The following is a 22,112-nucleotide window of genomic DNA, read 5'->3' on the forward strand; positions in this document are numbered from 1 at the left end:
CTGATTTGCGAAAAATTCTTTTTTCAAATAGCTTGAGAAAAATTACCTTTTTCCGACGTATGGAAAGTTTCCATTGGGTGTATTTTTAATTCGCAATTTCAATTTGCGCAACTTGAAGGGTAATGGAAACCAATCATTCAAGTGGATGCTGCACATTGGTGGAGGTTGAGCAGGACCCCCCCCCCCCCCCACCCCCAAATGTAAATCGCTTTGAGGACTCAGAAAAAATGCTACATAAATGAAACAAATTATTACAGCATGGATATAATGTTTTTTGGAAACTGTTTCTTAAAAAAAAAAAAAAAAATTAAGCTGTGCGAGTTTGGGCCTCCAAGATTTTGTGCCCAGCCTCTGCTTTCCAAATGCATGCCTGGGTAGGCCTGTGTAATTTATTATATTTTAAAATAAAGTCATTTCAGTTTAAGGAGAGTTAGAAAGGCAAGATAATTAATTCTCTGTATCAGGCGTATTGTAAAGCGACGACGTATGTATCAGGTGTCTTAAAAGGCGACGTAGCCTACTTGGAAACAACGTATGAATCAGGTGTCTTATAAGGTGACGCACTTTGAGCGCAGCTCCATCACGTGACCGTTACTTTTAATGTCTCGTATCTTACGTCTTAGCAATCATCCTATTTTGTATAATCAACCCCTAAAAATATGGAAGGTATGCATAACTGACTTCTCCCACGTCTTTCGCTCGTCAACCTCGCCACAGTTATTAGTCTGAGTTTCAGCCAAAACAAAAGGGAACATAAGGTACAGGTTGGAGTCAATAGACTGATAAGAAGAACTTTGTTCTGTTTGTTTTGTTGGACTGATTTTGGGGGTGGTGTTGCACACACGGCCTGCAGGTCGATGTCCTTTGAATGGAGTTGTTCTTGTTTGGCTTTCAGAACTTCATTTGAATCACAGACAGAATGATGTATGTTGTTCTGCTGTTTCTGCTATCCCTCCTGGGACTGTTGCATGCTGGGCCCCTGCCCGATGAACCCGTCCTCCAGACCCAAGAGAACTTTGATGTAAAACAGGTAAGTTATTCCTCTTGGGAGATTAAGAAACTGGTTTCATAATTTGTACACTTTTAGAATATTTCAGTATTGTTCATTTATATATAGACACACACACACACACACACACACACACACACACACACACACACACACACACACAAATGCATTGATAACACATTTTTATAAGATTTTTGGAATTTGAACTCTTATAAGTTTAAAAAAACATCTCTATTTAAAAGGTTTCATAGGCTATTTGCATTTTAGCAATAGTTTATATTGTAACTATATAAAATATCTTATGAGAAAGTATAGAAAACAAAAAAGTACACAATAAATTCAACAAATAGGTTGAAAAATTGGTTTTGTAGACTAATACTTTTATTTTGCAATTAAAATAACTAATATTGAGAAAATATATAAAACAAAAAATGTTGGCAAAATAATTTATTTTAATAATATTAATTGTATACAATTTTAACATGTAAAACGTGTGCTGTTGACCAACCTAACGTAAAATGTTCAGTTAAAATCTATTTTTGACTATTTAATAAAGAAAAACCTATTATAATATTACTTTGTAAGTCTTCCTATATAGTGAATTTGTTTTGTACACATTTCAATAATTATTCTTCGATCTACCATTAGTGCACTGTAAAACATTTTTGTTGCTTTAACTTAAAAAATTAAGTAACCTGGTTGCCTTAAAATTGAGTTTATTGAAAGTAAAATTTTGAGTTGATACAATGAAGGAAATTTATTTAATAAAAAGAAACTCAAAATATGATTGTATCTGAACCACATAAAAAATTTGATAAATCATGAAAATAGCACTATTTGGCATTTTTCACTGCGTCATCAGAAATAAAACACACACAATTACCCAATATGCTTACAAAATCTTTTAATAATATTTCAATAAAGGTCGAATCTCAAAAAATGTTCATTGTATTAACTCAAAATTTTAATTTCAATGAACTCAATTTTAAGGCAACTAGCAGATAACTTTTTTAGGTGATATCTGTATTAAATGTTTCTCTGGTTTTTGCATAACATGCAAAAAATTATGCAATATTTTGTCCTGTTGCACCACAATTTGTTGCCATTACATTTGGTTGACACTTATTTTCATTCTTGTTATGAATTTGCAGATCATTTTGTTGTTTTTCCATAATTATTTTTGTAATAAGTAAATTCAGTGATTCACAAACAGGGGGATAATAACAAGCATCCATATGACAAAACAAGCATGAAAACTGTTAAGGTTACACTTTATTTTACAGTATGTACTTACAGTGTAGTTACCCCTACAATCGTACTGGTATAAGGTAACTACATGGGTTAAGGTTAGGTTTGGGGGGAGGTTTAGTGTTAGTACCTTATAACATGGGTGGGGGGGAGGGGGGGGGGGGGTTGAGATCCACTGCTCTAATTTACCTTATTTCTCCTTATCTGACCTCCTCCACTCCACCTCTGGAAGTTCATGGGAAAATGGTATGATATTGCGACGGCGTCCACTTGCCCTTGGCTCAAGCGTCATAAGGGAAGCGCAGCCATCAGCTCAATGGAGTTGCAGCAGTCCAGTGGCTCGACACAGACCATCAGCATGACCCGCATTGGCCTCAGGTACGACAGTCAAACTATAGCATATTACACCAAGTGAACAATGCAGCTAACTGGTGTGAAACTATTTATTTTATTTTGTATGCCCTCAAAAGCAGTTTGTGTGTCATGAGGCCCAGTATGACATTATTATTTGTTTATTTTGCAGACATGGGACCTGTAAGTCCATCAGTGGAGAATATCAGCTGACCAAAACACCTGGACGGTTTAACTACCATGTTGCGAGTGGGTACAACACCACAGCTGTCAATCCTTCTGTTCATTTTACTGTTAACTGACTACTGTTTTTGTGTCCTTCGGCCTGTAGAGTGGAACGCTGATGTGGACGCCTACGTGGTTCACACAAACTACAATGAGTATGCAATGGTGGTGATGTATAAACAAAAAACGGGCGGTGAAAAAACTACATCTGTGAAACTCTACGGTAAAACAACCCTTTTCTTTTTGGGAAACCATAATTTTATGATAGCCTCAAATCAAGTAGCCTACATTCAAAATATAGCATGACAAATAGGGGCATACATTGTTATTTTTGGGACTATTACCCACGCAACCTCTTGCCCTGAGAATGATGAGAAGGAGTTTGTGATGGTTTGATGATTCCCCCCAGTTGAAGAGTTATTGAGGAATGTGAGGCAAAGTTGCCACTACAGGTTTTAAATGTATGAAAACAAAAGATGAATTTAGCTAAATGCTAATGCTAACATGCAAATGAAAACTGTATGAGACAAAGAAGTGTGTGGTAAGACACCCTTCGAACAAAATAAGATACTAACATACTACATTAGTCAGTTTACACACACAAACACACACACGCGCACACAAAACACACAGAGAGAGAGAGAGAGGGAGAAAGACAGCCTGGACAAAAAAAGTCGCTGTTTGGATTTAAATAGGCAGATGCTTAAGAGTCTATGATCATTATTGCAATCCATATTATGTTTCTATCATGGTATATGTTTGGCAACAGTTCTTCTAACCCAAATTGATGGAGTTTGTAGCCTTAAACAACCATGTAGGAGTTGTTTCTTAAACAACCATGTAGGAAGACACATAATGACCATATTTAAGGATAACAATGTCAAGATCAGGCTCAGTTTAGACCTCATATACTGTGTTTAAATTACATTACTTAGAATTAAATGCTGTTTAATAAAAAAATATAAAATGTCAAATCTAATTAAGGTACTGTCTCAGCAAAGAAAAGGACAGGATTACACATTTTTCTAATATGAGTTTACAGAGACTAATGGTCTCTTAATATTTTTTTTCTAGGTGTAGAAAGAACATTAAAGGGGGGGTGAAATGCTGTTTCATGCATACTGATCTTTTTACACTGTTAAAGACTTGGAATCCCATACTAAACATAGACAAAGTTTCAAAAGTTAAGGTGGACGTTTGATGGGAGTATTTCTTTGTCAAAAATACTACTTCCGGTTAGTCATAAGTTTCGGCAAGTTTTTTGAGATCATGCGTCCCCATTGACGTTAGTGGGGGCGGAATTTCCTTGTATGGGCCTTACGGACAATTCTACCGGAAGCGCGTGAGAGAGAGCGAGGGAGAGAGCGAAAGCAACAGCCTGCGCGTGAGAGAGAGCGAGGGAGAGAGCGAAAGCAACAGCCTACCCCCATCAAAGCGGGGCTTGTAGGATGTTGGACAGGTGACAATTACACATAGCACATAACAATGTCACCAAAAAAGTGGGTTTTTGGTTGCCAGACCAAGACAGTCCTGCACAGATTCGCCAAAAACCCCGCGTTAAGGCAACAGTGGATGTAATTTGCTTTTCCGGATCAGCAACTGAGTTGCGCGAATGTTTATATCTGTTCGCTGTTTCATAAACAAGGCCCAGCTCGACGCCGAATTTTCCCAATCGCCTAATGCTGAAGGATGGAGCAGTCCCAACGTTAGAAGGGTGAGTGAGACTGCTTTTAGTCACCTTACTGTCTACACAAACCACGCGTAAACACACAAACACACGTGCACAACTGCACTTCCCACATGTACACCTTCAAAGACAAAAATACGACGATATAATTCAAGTATAAATATGTAAATAACACAAGCCGCTAAGCATATTATATAGTTAGTGTATAACTTGTAACTTACCACATATAGACGTCCTGCTCTAGTCGTTTTTGCTGCTGCTCCTGTTCAACTGCAGCCTCTGGGTCTGATTCCGGATCATAGATGTATGGCTGTATCCGATTAAAAGCCATATTTTTATTTTGAATAAAGTTTTTTTCCGCTGTTAGGGATGCACTCGACTCAACACACAGCGCGCTGCTGCACACGTCATTATTTAGCTCCGCTCACACGACACGCCCCCACCCGCTCGGCTTTTTTCGGAAAGACTCGGAACAGCGCATCTTTCTTATATAATTATTAAAAAAATAAAAACTTTTCGGAGATATGCAGGATGCAATGCTACTCTATAGGTACTCAAGATTGACATGACACTGACTGAAACTGAGTGTTTCACCCCCCCTTTAAAGGGGTACTTCAGCGCTGGGAAGATGAATCTGTATTTAAACTGGGTCATCAATGTAGTAGAAATGTGAAATTATTTTTGAATTTGGTGTCTTCTAGACTGAGAAAAGACAGAAAATGTATTTTTGTCCCATGGGGATGAAAGACTACAATTCCCAGAATGCTTCGCTGCCCTGTGAGGCCATTCCCAACACCACCAACTTCATTACTGTGACTGAGTTAGAAGACACTACAATTAAAAACTGAACGTGTCTGTTCAATATAATGAGTGAGTCACCGCGCGAGTGTCACAGCCCTGAGCACTAACTGCACGAGTGATGAGAGCTGAGGTAATCACGACTACATTCGCGGCATACATTCACACAGGAGTTCAGTCTGGCACACGTTTCAGTTCATGCCTTTGCAAGCTTAACTTTCATAGAAATGAATTTGAGATGTTAAAAGACTTACATTGCTCACCATAGCTCCGTTTAAATGATCCTGTCTGCAAGCTGAGCTCTCCCTGCCAGCTGAGTGTTATCTCCCATACCCCATGCGCAGATTCAAAAAATGCGGAAATAGCTCCCTCTGCTGGCTGTAGTCTTTAGCCTCTGGGCAAACATTCCTCCTATGATGCAAAAATCGTCATTTTGCATCATAGGAGGAATTTTTCCAGAAATAAAATGCATAAATCTCTCGTCTCAGGGAGATATGAGGGGGGAAAGCACAATAATTTGAATATTCTCCAGGGTTTCTACTGATACAAAGCCATATGCTAATCGCTGAAGTAACCCTTTAAGTTCTTCAACCAAGAAAAAATAGGAAGGGTGTATGCGTGTAACACTACACTGCAGTCACTACACTGCACTACACTACACCTTCTGGCTACCAATGAAGCAAAAACAATAGTGTGTCGCTCCCTATAAAAGCCATCAACAGGGGGTACTCCAAAAATTGCAATTATTGGGCAGGTTTTCACAGAAACATTAATAGCCTTTGACAATATAGCAAAAAATAAGAAGACCATAATGAATACAATTTAGGACCGGCATAAAATGTATCTGCTGAAGATTTAGAAATTTTTAATGTTCATTAAGTAATTACTTATTCAGAAGAAGAACCTACTCAGAGCAATTTTGGATGCAGCCACTGATTATGATTTTAAATAATAGCAGGCAGAATACAGTATTCTTTACGTAATAATTTGTATTCTCATTTCTGAACATAGCTGGTGTGTGTGAACACCTGTATATGTGCTTGTTAACATTAATGAACTAGTTATACTCCCCCCTGTAGGGCGTGACATGCAACTGCGGCAGACTCTCATCGAAGACTTCAAGACTCTGGTGGCTGAACAGGGAATGAGTGAAGACACTATAGTTATCAAAAAGAACAACGGTATCCTTATGACACAAACCTAAGCAAAACACTCCTTTTATTCCGACCCTATGTCATTATTTTCTCTCCTTCTCCGTGGCCTCAGGGGAGTGTGTTCCAGGCGAGCAGGCCACACCCCAACCACAGCCGCAGATCGAGGTGAAGAGCTCGCCGTTACAAGATATCAAAACAATACTTGCAGCACAACGATTTTTTCATTTTCAAGTAGTAATTACTCTTAATTTCAAAAATGAAAATCCTGACATTATTTACTCACTCATATCGTTTTAAACCTGTACTTTTTTGGATGTATGTAAGTAGGCCTAAGTGTGGGTGGGTGGGTGAGTAAATAATGACAGAATTGTAGTTTTGACTGAATTATTTGTTTAACTCATAGAAGCTTCATTAATAATCTGGTAGCACTACAGTCCTGTTCCTCATGTAGGCTACTATTTAGGCTACTTATAGCATTTACAATAACTGGGTTATAACTAGGTACTATCCTTAAACCTAACCTTATAGGGGACATATGTGTCCACAGTGTGTGTAAACAACCAGCCTATAATGGTAAAAATCCACCTTTTTTATAATCCCCATCAGTCATTATCAATCTCTCATAACACTGTTCTAGATTTCCCCCATACCACCATTTCTGTTTACTCGCTGTATCAGCTAGCTAGGGTATTACAATGTCTGCACCAAAAATCATTACAAATGTTCTGTTGTTGAATGTAGCCTACTAACGAACATATCAGCCACTGAGGACACCGTGGTTACATTTGAAAATGTTATACAATTATCCGGAACAGTGTCTACGTAATTCAAACCCACATTTATTATGCACTGTAAATATAGGTGACAGACGTGTTGCGTTCCCACACGAGCACCTATACAAAAATGTATAGTTTACTTTACATACATGGTAGTCGAGGAGTTGAATCAACGTAAGTGCACAACAATTAAATGTATCCACTAACCATTCAGAAACGTCCAGAATCCAGGTGCAGTCTTAAAGTTGCCATCTCTTCCTGAGTCTCTTCCGACTCAGGTTCAACCATGTAAGGCTACCCTCCACAACTGGTTATTTCTGACATTTTAGCTGAGTGAAATTCGTTTTGTTGTTGAAGTTGTATCTGAAGCTCGTGAGGAGCTCATTTGCATATAAAGGGAGAAACAAAACGGCATGTTTTTGCTCACAACCAAACAGGCAAATTTGACAAGCTATAATAACATATCTGAGGGATATTTTAAAGCTGAAATTTCAGACACATTCTGAGGACACCAGGGATTTATATTACATGTGTCATATGTCCCCTTTAACCCAAGTTACCTTATATTACCATTACTTTCTCGAGTAACTACACTGTAAGTGTAAACTAAAGCGTAACCAATAATCCTTTTGTCTTGGCTCGCAATAGAGGGCAAGGAGGAGTGTGGTTGTAGTGCCCCCTGAGGAGGGATCAGGTGATGATGCGCCCATGTTCAAAGGACCTGGTGAGTAATAGTGTCCCGTATGTGCTTCCTTAATATTTTAGAAGGAAACCATTATGATTCATAGTAAATATGTCAGTAGTAATCACAAAATTATTGAGGCCATACAAATGTATATAACAAAAATGTGAAAAATCCAGTTTAAAATACTTTTTTGAATAATTGCCTGATTATTTGGTTGTTGAGGAAATGTGTTTTGCTTTTTTTGGGCAGGCTTCAAAAATATAAAACATATGTACATATGTTTTAAACAGTATGAAAACATAAAATTATTCTCATTGTGCAGCTAAAGTTTCAAATATACTCTACCGTTTAAGTTTGATGTCAGTAAAACATTTTAAAGGTTGCATTTATTTGATACAAAATTCTGTAAAAAAAAGTTTTCTTTTGTAATATATTTTAAAGTGTACACTCAGCATCAGTCTTCAGTGTCACGTGATCGTTCAGAAATCATTCTAATATGATGGTTTGATGATCAAAAAACATTCCTGATTATCATCAATGTTAAAAAACATTTATGCTGCTGCATATTTTTATGGAAACTGTTATACATTTCTTTCAGGATTCTTTGATGAATGGAAAGTTTAAAAGAACAGTGTTTATTTGAATTCGAAATATTAAACCTTATAAATGTCTTCATTGCCATCTTTAAGCAATTTAATGCTTCCTTTCTGAATAAAAGGTTTAATATCTTTAAAACAAAAAACCTTACTGACTCAAACTTTTGAACAGTAGTGTATATTACATTGTTCATATATGTGAGAAGAGTGAAGAATGATACAAATCATTTATCATTGCTTTCATATAGAAAAATATGGTTATTTGTATATATTACATTATGACTAAAGAAGGGAGTTTGATATTGCTTTGATTACAGTAACGTGACCGGAGTATGTATGTGTCGTGTGTCTGTAGAAGCGTGTAAGTCCGAGCCAGACTCCGGTCCGTGCTTCGGAATGTTACAGCGCTTCCATTACAACTCGTCCATCATGACCTGTGAGACTTTCACCTATGGAGGCTGTTTGGGGAATCAGAACAACTTTGTGACTGAAAAGGAGTGTCTGCAGAGCTGTCGCACTGAGGGTGAGTCTGCATATATGTGTGTGTGTGTGTGTGCGCGTGTTTATGAGACCGGTATTTTTGTATGTGTGGTCCTAAAGCCCAGATGAGTAGCCCATAGTGACCCAGCACACAGTTCATCTGTCCCTGATGTGGTCCTAATATATACACTGTATTTTGTCCCTGTAGCTGCCTGTAGACTGCCCATGGATGTTGGTCCTTGTAAAGCATTCATAGACCTGTGGGCCTTCGATTCTTCTGCGGGAAAGTGTGTGTCCTTCAAATATGGAGGCTGCAAGGGCAATGGCAACAAATTCTACAGCCAGAAGGAGTGTGAGGAGTACTGCGGAGTTATGTTGAGAAACGGTAGGATACATGCAATACACTTGATTGACACTTTTTTCATTAAAGGTGCAAGATTTCTTTTTAAAATATCCAAAAACTAGATGTTATTCCAGATGTTTTCAAGAATGTTTAAATCCGGACAAATAGCAAGGACACGGACACATCTGTGTGTCACCTATCAATATCATACCCGCGTTACCCTAGATTTCCGGTCTTATTTTGTAGAAACCATGGTAACACCAAAGACGCTTTAATATATTGTTTTATTAGACAGGGGGAAAATAGTTTGGATTGATTTATAGACCGAAAACGAATTAGTTATACAGCTCAACACATTTAGTCTTATTGTTTGAATCTCATTTTCTTGATTTTCCACGACTGCATGTTTTCACCATGCCTCAGAGAAAAACACACTTTTGTCAAGTGGCTAGCATGGCATAATCAGATAATACAGTAATACAGCATTTTCTCCGTCATACAATGTTTTAAAAATAATTGCATGCCATTTTGCAACACAAGCCATCCAGCATTTATTAATTTGAAATATCAATCAATCAACTTTATTTATATAGGGCTTTTATAATTACGATTGTTTCAAAGCAGCTTCACAGTGTTAAACAGGACAATATTGCAACAAAATTTGATTTGGCTGTACAGTCGCTATGGAGAAAACAGTGATGTTATCAGCTTATTTTAATTTATCATAGAGCGACAATGTTGGCAGATCACTATTATAGTTTATAGAATTAAATAAGAATTAAACAAATTCATTTCATTTGTATATTTAGTTGAATAACTTAGATCATAATTTTAATTTTAGTGTCCCCAACTGAGCAAGCCAAAGGTGAGAGTATTTACAAAATACTAATATCGATCTATTTTACTTCTTACTAAGTGTCTCATAGTAGCCATGGAGAGAATGCACAGAGTGATGTTACAACATCATTTTCAACACTCAAATGTATCTGATTTGATAAAACAGCACTGCGTTACCCCACATGCGCTTGTCCAGAAGAAGCGGAAGCTGTCGTCTGTGGTATAATAAAAGCTTTCGAGCCGTGTGTACATTCGTCTCTCATTAGCAATCGCTTCAGTGTTCAGCACTCAGCCCTGCTCTACTTCATACAACAGAAACATTCATAATCTCATCCATGAAAATTATTTCTACCGGAGTCCCATCCCGATTCTTTTCCCCCAGCTGTGAGGTAAAGACGACAACTCCCAATATTCGTGGACAATCTCGTCATCATCAAACTACGCCTTTTGTTTTGAATAGGCGACCTCTAGCGGTGAAAACTACATATTGTGCCATTAATATATTATATATATTATTACCAAAATTGTAAGGACGGGCTCATATTGTGATGATTGTCATTTTGTTATTTATTTGCAGGAGATGACGAGTTTCTCACAGTGAACTGAAAATGCTGTGAATAAGAAAGGAGCATTACTTTGTTTAAAACATAAGTGCAACATGGGTCCAACAGGCATTAACTTCAACAATAACACAATAAATAGAAATACATTTTCTGGTTGTGATTTTTATTTTTATTTCGTAGGGTTTAAGGTACTGAGCTTCTGTTTGGGGATTTTATTTATTTTTTATTTATTTTATTTAATGATTGGGGTGTGCTGTTATCTTCTTACTGGATAATTTCTTACAATTGCACCTGGTTTCCCCCACCAGTGGCCAGGAGAGGTCAGTGTTGTCTACTGAAGGCCATCTTCTTGCCAGCTTTAGTCTTTTGGATTTGTGTGAAACAGGCTGCTGATCTGATTTCACTGCTGATCTGTGACCAGTTTTATGGTTCTTGTAATAATACTGAAGCATTACATTCAGGCTTATGAATCTGATCCTGCATACGGGCAGTTTGGTATTTTGTTATAATGGTATAGTCTGAGCATAGTCCCCAGCAGCCCTGCCAGGCTTCCTGCCCACTGTTTCTCAGAATTCACGGCTGGTGATGTTGCTGTGAGAATGCTGGGAATATCCGGAGAGGAAAAAGGAACTGACGGCTTTCAGTGACCTTCCGGCCAGGGCCACATCACCTGCTCACACACACCCTCACACAGAAACAAATGCGCTCAAGCCATAGACAAGCATGTACAGTGGCTCCAAAAACTATTTGGACACTTAATGCATGCCTAAAATGTCTGGTTTTCATTGCATTAGTTACAAAATATCAAACCAAGTCTGTGCTCAAATGTTGCTGGAGCTTTTCTCACAACTAACTTCACTTTTGAAGTGGTCAACAAACCTCACTTTTCGGAACCATTGTTCCTGGTGATTTTAGTAGCTGTGTGGAGTCCGTTCATGTCAGTTTTCAGAGTAACCACCAACCATTTAGTTCCACTAACCATGATCTACTAACGTTTGACAACTATTAATCCACAGTATTAATACGGTATAATGAAACTGCACGATTGTGTACTCATAAACACACAGACATCCTCATTTAACCAACACATGATGCTGATGCAGAAAACACAAACCCACAAAGCCAAACCACACTATTTTCAGGGGGGTCTTTACCAACACAATTTCAGTTTTACCCAACTGCACATACAGTGCAATATTTGAACTTCACATTCACACTCGCTTGTCACAAGACACAAATGTTTAAGCAAAAAGCACTGTAAAAATGCAAAAACGAATTTAAGTGGCTGTCCCTGTCTTGACTGCCGGTTTATATTTCAAACCCACATCCAGCTACCGTGTATAAATGATTATTAGTGATTTTAGACATGCTACTAGAAATTCATACTTGTTGGGTTGGTGATTTAACAAAAATGTATGTGCATCTCATCCTGCACTTTTTGTAAAGTGGACATAAATGACACCTCAAATTGTGCAGTTTGTTGCAAAGAGATGTGCTATTATTTTTACCACCCTGAACACCTTAGCAACAGCATAGCAACGTCCTGGAAACCACCCTTAACACAACTCCACAGCATCAATAGACTAAAACTGAACAAAACGTGTATAGTAACTCCCCGGAACTCATCCAGAACACCTTAACAACTCCACAGCATTAATACACTAAAACTAGATGTCCATAGTAATACTCTGGAAAACATCCAGAACACTTTAACAACTGTTTAGCAACACCCTGGAAACCACCCAAAACACTTTAGCAACTCCACAGCTTTAATACAATGAAACTGCATAAGATGTGTATAGTAACACCCTGGAAACCATCCAGAACACATTAGCAACTGCATAGCAACACCCTGGACACCACCCAGAACACCATAGCAACTCATCAGCATCCATAGACTAAAACTGCACAATATGTCTAAAGTAACACTCTGGAAATCATCCAGAACACCTTAGAAACTGCATAGTAACAACATAAAAAGAACCCAGAACACTTAAACAACTGCACAGCATTAATACACTAAAACTGCAGAAGATGTAAAAGGTAACACCCTGTAAACCAACTAGGACGCACAGCGGCGTAGCACCAAATTTTGGGCCCTGGGTACAAATCATCTTGCTGGGCCCCCATACCAAATACCATAGTGATACCAATGGGTGGGGTATTGCATTTTTATCATAAAAAACACTTAAAACGTAACTAAAATAAGCCATACTCTGATTAATGTATATGTATGTATAGAAAACTGACTTCTAAGCCCCCCCCCCCCCCCCCCCCCCCCCAAGTCTGAAGCCCCTGAGGACACATTAGCAACACCCTGGAAACCCAGTAAACCACCCAGGACACATTAGCAACACCCTGGAAACCACCCAGAGGTCTGTTGCATAAAGCTAGCTGAACAAACTCTGAGTTTCAGAGTAGGTTTAGAGTTGATAAATCCAACCTGGTTTAGATCAAGTTCAACCGTTTCTCAAAGCTCAGTATAAACTTTCTCTGTCAACTCATGTTTAATCCAGAGTTAGCGATTCAACTCGTCCACCTGAAAGTGTGACACGTGAGGCAAACAGCCAATCACAGTGTCTGTTTGATTCACTTCTGTTCTGAAGATTGAGAGATCGTTTTGAAAATTACTATGAAATTAAATGTGTTTACAAGGCAGGAATTAACACTGCTGCTGCAGATAAAGTTTGAGAAGGCAGCTGAAAGAATATCGGACCATATCAATGCATGATGTGAATCAAAGAAATATGCCTAATAATTATAGGTTCACAAAGAGCTCAAATGCATACACCTTGTTTAAAAGAATTATTAATACATGTATTATTTTTATATTACTATTTGGCTACTTCTCAATTAAAATAATATTTATATGAACATATATAAATTCAAAGTGATTATAAGTCATATAATATAAATATAATATTAGCACCAAAAGATGCAAAATTTTATTTCAAGTTTTTTCATTATAAACTTATTTAATTTGGAACGAGACATACAGGGGGTGTGGCTTTTTTCATCTTTACTTGCAGCTGATTGGTCCAGTTTGGGTTTGCGATCTCAAACCCAGAATAAAACCTGCTTCTTGAACCCACAAAAACAGAGTTTGCTCAAACTTACCTGTTGAACAACTGAAACCATAAACTAAATAACGACTTATATGGCCGAATTCAAAATACCGCTTCATAAAGCTTTGGAACTGAATGATAGAATTAGTCTATAGAATCAGCGGTTCGGATCGTCAAAGTCACGTGATTTCAAATTTCGAATCATGAATCGCTGATTCATTAAGCTCCGAGGGTTCTGGAAGACGTGTTTTGAAATCGGCCTTCACTATTAAGTCCTTATTTAGTTTTTTAGTCCACAAAAACTATTGTCGTCGCTTATAAAAGTTTTGTAGAATCACTGTAGTGGGATGGGCTTTGTAGCGACGTCTTTAGTGCCTTTTATGGGTCTTGAGAGAGGAAATTACATTGTGGCCAACAGTCAGAGGCCTTTCTAAACCATTCGATTAACGTTAGGCTACAACAAAAATATCACTTCAGAGGATGAACGGAGGTGTGTTGAACGGCGTGAGGGTGAGTAATAAATGACAGAATTTTCATTTTTGGGTGAACTAACCCTTTATTATTTAATCAAACTGCACAAGAGTTGTATAACCCTTACGAAACAAAAATATATTGCAGTATATTGGAAAACATCATGTAGCCTAATACATTAGGCAAATATATTCACATATATTGAAAGCGCAATCAGTTGTAAATTTTGCAATATATTACATGAATAATATATTGTATAATAGGCCTACCATCAATATATTATACAATATATTAACGGTATTATACAATATATTAGCCTATATGATACCATCAATATATTGTATAATGTATTGATGGTATTATAGCGAATATTATATAATACCATTATATAATATTATTCAATGTATTTACAATATATTATAATATTTCACGTAATATATTGGTAAATATATTTCCCTTTCATGAGGGAACACCCTGGAAACCCTTCAGAACACCTTAGCAACTGCATAGCAACACTGTGTAAACCACACAGAACACCTTAGCATCATGATGGAGAGTTTTACAAAGGCAAGCACTACTCACCTTGAAAATGTATAAAACTAGTCTATATCATATATCTCATTGGTAAACACTCAGGCACAGCTGAAAGGTGTTACACATAATTGAGCCTTCTTACTATATACATGTTGAGTCAGGAAGTCAGATGAGTCTACCAGCTGTAGAGTTCCAGCAAACCTTTGATGTGCATATTTCCCACAGTGTAGCATGGGTCTGGGTAAATGAAGGATACATAAGGCATCTTGTGTGTGTGTGTATGTGTATGCGTGAGACTGGGGTCAGTTTGTGGTGCTTCTTTGCTGTGGGAAGACTGCTGGTGTGTAAATATGAAAAGAGTGTGTGAGTGTCTCCATGTGTACATGTGTCATGCCTGTTGGCAACTCTGAAAAACTGTTTCAGACCGCTGAACAGGATCAAAGCTAGTCAGCTTAGACAGAAGGGTTCACTTCTCCTTCGAGATACACACATGGTCACACACTCGTATACATTTTCACACACGTATTCAATCACACCCAGACTTTCCCACAGAGGGCCACGTTGAGTGTGCAGCAATGCGGAATTGCATAGCACACACACCCTTAAAGGTACGGTTCACAGAAAAATGTAACATTCTCTCATCATTTATTCAACCTCATGTCATTCTTAACCTGTGAATTTTTTTTTCTCTTCTTCTGTGGAACACAGAAGAATATCAGTGTTTTGGGCTCCATTGACTTTCATTGTATGGACAAAAACAATTTTAAAACTTGTTTAAAATATCTTGATTGTTTGACAGAAAAAAATTAAGTCATGGAGGTTTGTAATGACATGAGGTTGAGTAAATGTTTTGGATAAACTATCCCTTTGTCCTCCTTCCAGTTCTCATCCATTAAGATTCCATGGAAAAAGTCTTTAGAATTTCTTGTGTTTCATAGAAGGAAAGTCATGCGGGTTTGGAACAGCATAAGGGTGATTAAATGATAAAAGAATTTCATTTTGGTTTGAACTAATTCTTTAAACCAGTTTCACTATGTCAATACACGCATTGCCACAAGCACTCATTGCAGAAAAAACATGAACCACACAGATTGTGATTGACCAGAGATGAATTGCACCTCTCTTTCCCATAGCAATTAAACACAAATTCAAGCACACAAAAAAACATGGACCGGGAGCTTGGATTGCTTTCTCCATCTCCTTGCAGGCTATGAGAATGACTGTGACCACAGCAAGAGCAAAGGCGCTGATTGGTCATTGAGTCTCCACTCAAGCACATTTGTCAGCTTGGTTGTGTACATAATAAAGCCCTCAGCAGGTTAGAATTAACTTTGTCAAACACTTCCCTTGCATATGATCAAAGCTATGCCCTCTTCCTGTGTAGATTTGACCTTCCTTTCATGTCTGACTGCTTCTTTTATTAAACATAATAACTTAGCAATGAATTGGCAATATCAGAATATGTTCATTTTATTTCACATTTTAGAAGTAAACAAAAAACGTCAGGTAGATTAAGTTTTTAAAGGTTCAAGTGTGTATTTTTCCTGTAAAAAAACTGTACATAATTGGACCTTTAGGGCTACAACAGCTTGTACCCTTAAAGAGACAGCTTTATACCTTATCAACCCCTAAAAGGTGCATGTAAAACGAGTAAAATGTACTTTAAAAAGTACTTCTATAAACCTTTTAGGGGTAAATAAAGTACAAAGATGTCCCTTTAAGGGTGCTTCCCCAGTAAAAACCTGTACGTTTTTCTAAGATTACGCCAAATTAATCTGTAGCCTATGTGGCAAACTATAAACTATAAAAAAAAGTCATCTGTTTAGTAGACTGATTTGTAGTTGACCTAGAAGAGAAACCGATCATTGATACAAATATTTTACTCTAGTTCTCTTTGCCACTGCAATGCCCCAACCTTGTGCTGCATCATAAATTGTATTTTGATATATTTTGGACAGTAAAATTATGCTAAATCGATCTTGCAAGTATATGCATTCATATACAAGCTAAATTTGAGCTAAATTAAAAAAAAAAAAAAAGGCATTACGACATATGCTTGAACACATCCAGAACACTTTAGGAACTCCAGAGAATTAGTATAATCAAACTGCACAAGATGTGTTTAGTACACCGTTGAAACCATCCAGAACACCATAGAAACTGCATAGCAACACCCTGGAAACCATCCAAAACACCGTTGAAACTGCATAACAACACCCAGAAAACCATCCAGAACACCTTAGAAACTGCGTAGCAACACCCTGGAAACCACCCAGAACACTTAAGCAAGTCGACAGCATTATTATACTCATACTGCACAAGATGTGTATAGTAACACCCTGGAAACCACTAAGAACACCTTAGAAACTGCATAGCAACACTGTGGAAACCCCGAATACCTTAGCATGATGGAGAGTTTTACAAGCACCACTATTTGGAAAAGTAAAATCATGCAAAATTAAGCTTGCAAGCATCAAGCTAAAGGTGAAGGAAAAAAAAGTCCTAGGACATATAACTGGGGGATATCTATCACCATCTATTAATAATACATACATTAATTAACCAATGGCAATGGCAAAAGTGAAAGATGGCTCCTAAATAAGAAATCCTAGTAAGGGGTTCTAATGTTTTTACCCCTCTCTGGCCACATTCGGTTTTCCCTCGTTGATCCCAACCCCCACTCATCTCTCCCACCCAGACATCTCTCTCCCTCTCTTGCACTCTCTTGGGCTGTATGGGACAGCAGAGAGAAGGGGACATGACAATGGAGAGAAAAGAGGGTTGCAGTTTGGGGGTCTACTGAATAGTCCCATTCAGCCTGCCCAGTCAAACAGAAACGCATCTCCCCACTCACTTACAACCCATAGTTTCACTGCAAACAACCAGGGCTTTATTCCCCACAATCACTTGCCAGCGCACACACTCACACTTGTGTAGCCCAAAAGGAGTAACGGCATGGCCAGACATACGTACGTACACGCACTCACCCGCAATCAATAGGAGGAGCACTGGGGTGACATACATAGCGAATACTCAGCTACAATGTGGAGCAGAAGTAGAATTGGTGAGCAAGATCTAGAGTGCTCTCCTGCATTCTAGTGCTGTGTTGACATGTACATGGTCACACGGAATAATCACAGAATCAATAGGAGACATGTGAGTGTTGAGGTGGTGGTCAAGAAGAGGTTTGTGGAAAGCCGTTGTTTTTTAATCATAGAGGACACTTCCAAACCTGAAGAACTTTCACAGTTCTCAGCAACAAAAGATTTGAAAGCAGAAAAAACATTCTGCTGGAATTATACTGTGAGCCACAAGATGCTTAAAGCTGGCATGAAATGGAATCTCACCTAATCTATATTCTATATATATCTACCGAATCTATATTCTAATTCTAAATGGACGTTATTGATATTACTGTGAACGATTCATCCATGCATATGTTTCTTCTTGACCTTTTTGACCATGTAATTTTTAATTAAAATGTCATAACTTGATTTTCTAGTGAAATCTTCTTTCTGGTGACATATGTCAGATACTGTATTCTCCAATCATTTAGTCTGCTTAAACCCCACCCCTTTCTAATAATTGAACACAAGCTAGCATTCAGGTCTGCCTTCATCCAATCAGCAACGATGGATTGAACCATGTCCCCCCCTACTTTTGTTTTCTTTCGATAATCCATTTCACTTGAATGTCACAAAACGGAAGAAAATATAAGTCGCTACTTGAATTTCGACTTTAAGGATACATTTGGGGATGTTTTATGAAATCCAGAAGTTGAATATTTATTCTTGCACTTATCAGTTGAATCACAGTGTGCTTTTTAGAATATAGATTTCCCCTAATTTTATCATTCGCCAGATGAAAATTGTATTGCTTAGAAAAGTAAAATCATAGCTCTTTAAAGGTAGGGTAGGTAAGAATTGGTTAAAAAAAAAAATTTTTTTTCCAAATTTGTTTAAATGTTCTTTTTATATCAATACATAATTAAAATATAAGAGTATTGAGTATTTATCATCTCTACTAATGGCTAAGTGTATAATAATGTAACTTTATGCTAAGTAATGTTATTAGCTATATTAGGCAGCTACATGTGCTAGTGATACATGCTTCATGAAAACATAAACCGAAAAAATGAATAATCAAAATGAAAGATTACCTGTCCAGCAGAAATACAGCCATCAAGGAGTCGTTTTTCAGCCTCTTGAGGTCCCTCAGTTCTCAACATCGTTGGAAAGCCACGCCGATATTTGCTCGCGTTTGATTTCTTTGTTTATCCAAAGACTTTTTGTGTTTATTGCCTTTACCTGTAGGCCTAATTTCTTCCTTTTTTTTTTTTTTTTGCATTGTTTGCCTTCGCTGACTGCAAAACCCAGCACCGTGCATTTTGAATGCTTTTGCTCTTCCCAGGGGTGCGCGCATGTGTGGGCAGGACCTGTAGCGAAAGCTGTGGTTGCCATGGTAGCGAGAGAGAGTGACAGTCGCCCAAGCCAATCATTTGTTTCGTCCCGAACGAAAATAATGAGCGGTGTTTATTGCAGATTAAAAAGTCTAGAGTCACTTGATTTTTATACTCTCTTTTTCAGAGTACTTACATTTTAATTATGTATTGACATATAAAGAAAGTTTAAACAAATTTGGACAAAAGTATTTTAGATCATTCTTACCTACCCTACCTTTAATAAGCGGCACAATTTAAGCTATCATTCATGTTATAGTTCAATTATCATTCAAGGCAAACAATTTGCTTCAATTTACCATCAAAATAAATCTCTTCAAATTGAAGCTGTCACTCTGACTGTAAGATTGAAAAAAATCTGTAAAAAGTTGTTTCTGATGAGCTAAAAGTAAAACAAAATAAGGTCCTAGGACATATACTTGTGGCATACCACCACCCATTAATAATGCATAATATGGGTTGTGAATTTGTCTTAATTGTATCATTCACCAAGTGAAAATTGTCATTCGGATTACTTAGAATAGTAAAAGCACAGCTCTTCTGAACAAATTATGTCTGCAGCACAAACAAAGTTTCTTCATTGTGATTATTAATGCACCATTTTTAGTTAATCCATATACTTTTCATGGGACAGATTAGTTCACCTTTAGTGAAATCTGAGGTTTTCCTCACAACGATGAACCCATACATGGACGATAGTCGCATCATGCGGCATCAGAGTGTCCAGCTGGGTGAGGTCAGTGCCCTCTGTTCTTTTACATGTGTAGAGAGGAGAAAGTCTGACCCCAGTGCTCGCACCCTACTCCTTAACCTCATCTGTGTGTGTGTGTGTGCGCAGGGGAGCGCCCTGCCCTTGAAGCCTGTTGCACGAATGCGTCGCTGACCAGACATGCCCTCCTAAACACACACTCACACACCCACACCCTCCCTCTTTATGGTCTGTTCAGGAATGAGGCAAACAGCAGTGAATGAGACGCACAATAGCAGAACAAAAGGTGCAGGCAGCAGGAGGGTACAGCGATGTGACAGGGTGAGGGCTGTGTGTACGTATGCATGTGTGCGTGAGTGTTAATGCGCGTATGCTCCATATGGGCACTCCCTCGCGCAAAAAGGCAGATGTCACATGAGTGGCCCCGCCCTGCAGGCCATTGGGTCACGCCGCTCGGGGACACGTCTAAATAGCTGAGCAGGAGCGAGGATGGGGCCTCTCCCCAGCTGCCTGCTCCATATACACATAACCATATTCATGCACCCTCTCCCATGCAGTAAAGCGCCGTGTTCCCCTACTGCTTTGTTAGAGTTTGTTTACTTCTCCATGCTGATTTCTGCTCGATTGTCTTCTCTCTGTAAAGCTAACCGTGCACACACTTCTCTCTCTCGTGGCATGAACATTACAGTACATTTTTGTAGTGAAGTTTAAAAGGGTTTATTGTCATTTCAAGGATATAAAAGAACAGTAAAACAGCTAAATGCTTTTATATATCTGTAGTACAAAGCAAAATGTTGTTAGACCAGTGCAGCCTTGCAAATAATACAGACACGATAAAGAAATCACTGTACAAGCAAGCACAATTCAATCTAAACACTAACACACTGTAAACAATAGATCAATGCAAAACATTAATAAGGTACAGAAAATCAAGCTATTTTTCTTATATATGCTGTATGTATTTCTAAGGGGTGTTGTTACATGTATAGAGTGCCAATGTGCCATATTGATTTTATTAAAGGGTACATAACACACAGTTTCTGCCAATCTCATGTTAATCTTGAGTATCTATAGAGTAGTATTGCAGCCTTCATATCTTCGAAGAGTCTTTATTTTTTTCATATTTATAAAAGACAGATACGCTGTACTGATTCTTTCTGCAAACAGACGAGGGCATGCAGTGGGTGGAGACACGAATACACACACACACACACACACACACACACACACACACACACGTCAAGGCATTATCTCTGGATAACTTTCGATTCATTTTGCATTTGTGTACGCTCAGATTTCCAACAAAAAAGACATTTGATGCAGTTCACTCACTACCTGCGGTTTCGACTCATGACCGGGAACAAACACACACACTTGCAGAACTCTGTTGCTGCTCCTGAAAAACAAACGGCATCCACTATTTCCTTACCTTTGGGTTCAACTGCTTCTGTAACCCGGACGAAGCTTGTTGATGGCCATGCTCTCGCTAGGGTTGATGTGCACACGTGCTCATCCGGGAGAAGTGCCCATACAAGCAATTCCGCCCTTTATGATGTCATACCAGGCTATATTCGGAAAAAGACGAAAAATACATTTATTAGAATCCTAAAGGAGTATATTTGGCACAGAACTACACCGTCATACGTCCATATAATTTTTTTGAATTTTGGCCATTTTTAGCATGATAACCCAACTCTTTAAAGGGGGGGTGAAACACTCAGTTTCAGTCAGTGTCATGTCAATCTTGAGTACCTATAGAGTAGCATTGCATCCTGCATATCTCCGAAAAGTCTTTATTTTTTTAATAATTATATAAGAAAGATGCGCTGTTCCGAGTCTTTCCGAAAAAAGCCGAGCGGGTGGGGGCGTGTCGTGTGAGCGGAGCTAAATAATGACGTGTGCTCGCTGCTGCTATTGTGTTGAGTCGAGTGCGTCGTAAAGCTGTGTCATCCCTAACAGCGGGAAAAAAACTTTATTCAAAATAAAAATATGGCTTTTAATCAGATACAGCCATACATCTATGATCCGGAATCAGACCCAGAGGCTGCAGTTGAACAGGAGCAGCAGCAAAAACGACTAGAGCAGGACGTCTCTATGTGGTACAAGTTATACACTAACTATA

The 22,112-nt window shown here is 38.2% G+C and overlaps 1 protein-coding gene across 1 annotated transcript; it reads left to right on the forward strand.

Moving 5' to 3' along the window:
• Positions 1-876: 876 nt before the first annotated feature.
• On the forward strand, positions 877-10,901 carry LOC137061911 (protein AMBP-like). The gene is made up of 10 exons (XM_067432580.1): positions 877-1,030; positions 2,490-2,635; positions 2,781-2,857; positions 2,940-3,056; positions 6,398-6,499; positions 6,585-6,637; positions 7,897-7,972; positions 8,885-9,052; positions 9,218-9,394; positions 10,767-10,901. Exons 1-10 carry the CDS (start codon positions 920-922, stop codon positions 10,793-10,795), a joined length of 1,056 nt encoding a protein of 351 aa, XP_067288681.1. The 5' UTR covers positions 877-919; the 3' UTR covers positions 10,796-10,901.
• Positions 10,902-22,112: the final 11,211 nt, after the last annotated feature.

This window comes from Pseudorasbora parva, chromosome 23 (genome assembly GCF_024679245.1).
Source record: "Pseudorasbora parva isolate DD20220531a chromosome 23, ASM2467924v1, whole genome shotgun sequence".
In the NCBI taxonomy this organism is placed as follows: Eukaryota; Metazoa; Chordata; class Actinopteri; order Cypriniformes; family Gobionidae; genus Pseudorasbora; species Pseudorasbora parva.

What these genes read in the sequence shown, in the direction of transcription:
- LOC137061911 (XM_067432580.1), top strand. Translation starts at nt 920, where the DNA reads ATGATGTATGTTGTTCTGCTGTTTCTGCTATCCCTCCTGGGACTGTTG. An exon ending in GTTTAACTACCATGTTGCGA is followed by an intron (nt 2,858 to 2,939) that starts GTGGGTACAACA and finishes TTCGGCCTGTAG; the next exon opens with AGTGGAACGCTGATGTGGAC. An exon ending in TACATCTGTGAAACTCTACG is followed by an intron (nt 3,057 to 6,397) that starts GTAAAACAACCC and finishes TCCCCCCTGTAG; the next exon opens with GGCGTGACATGCAACTGCGG.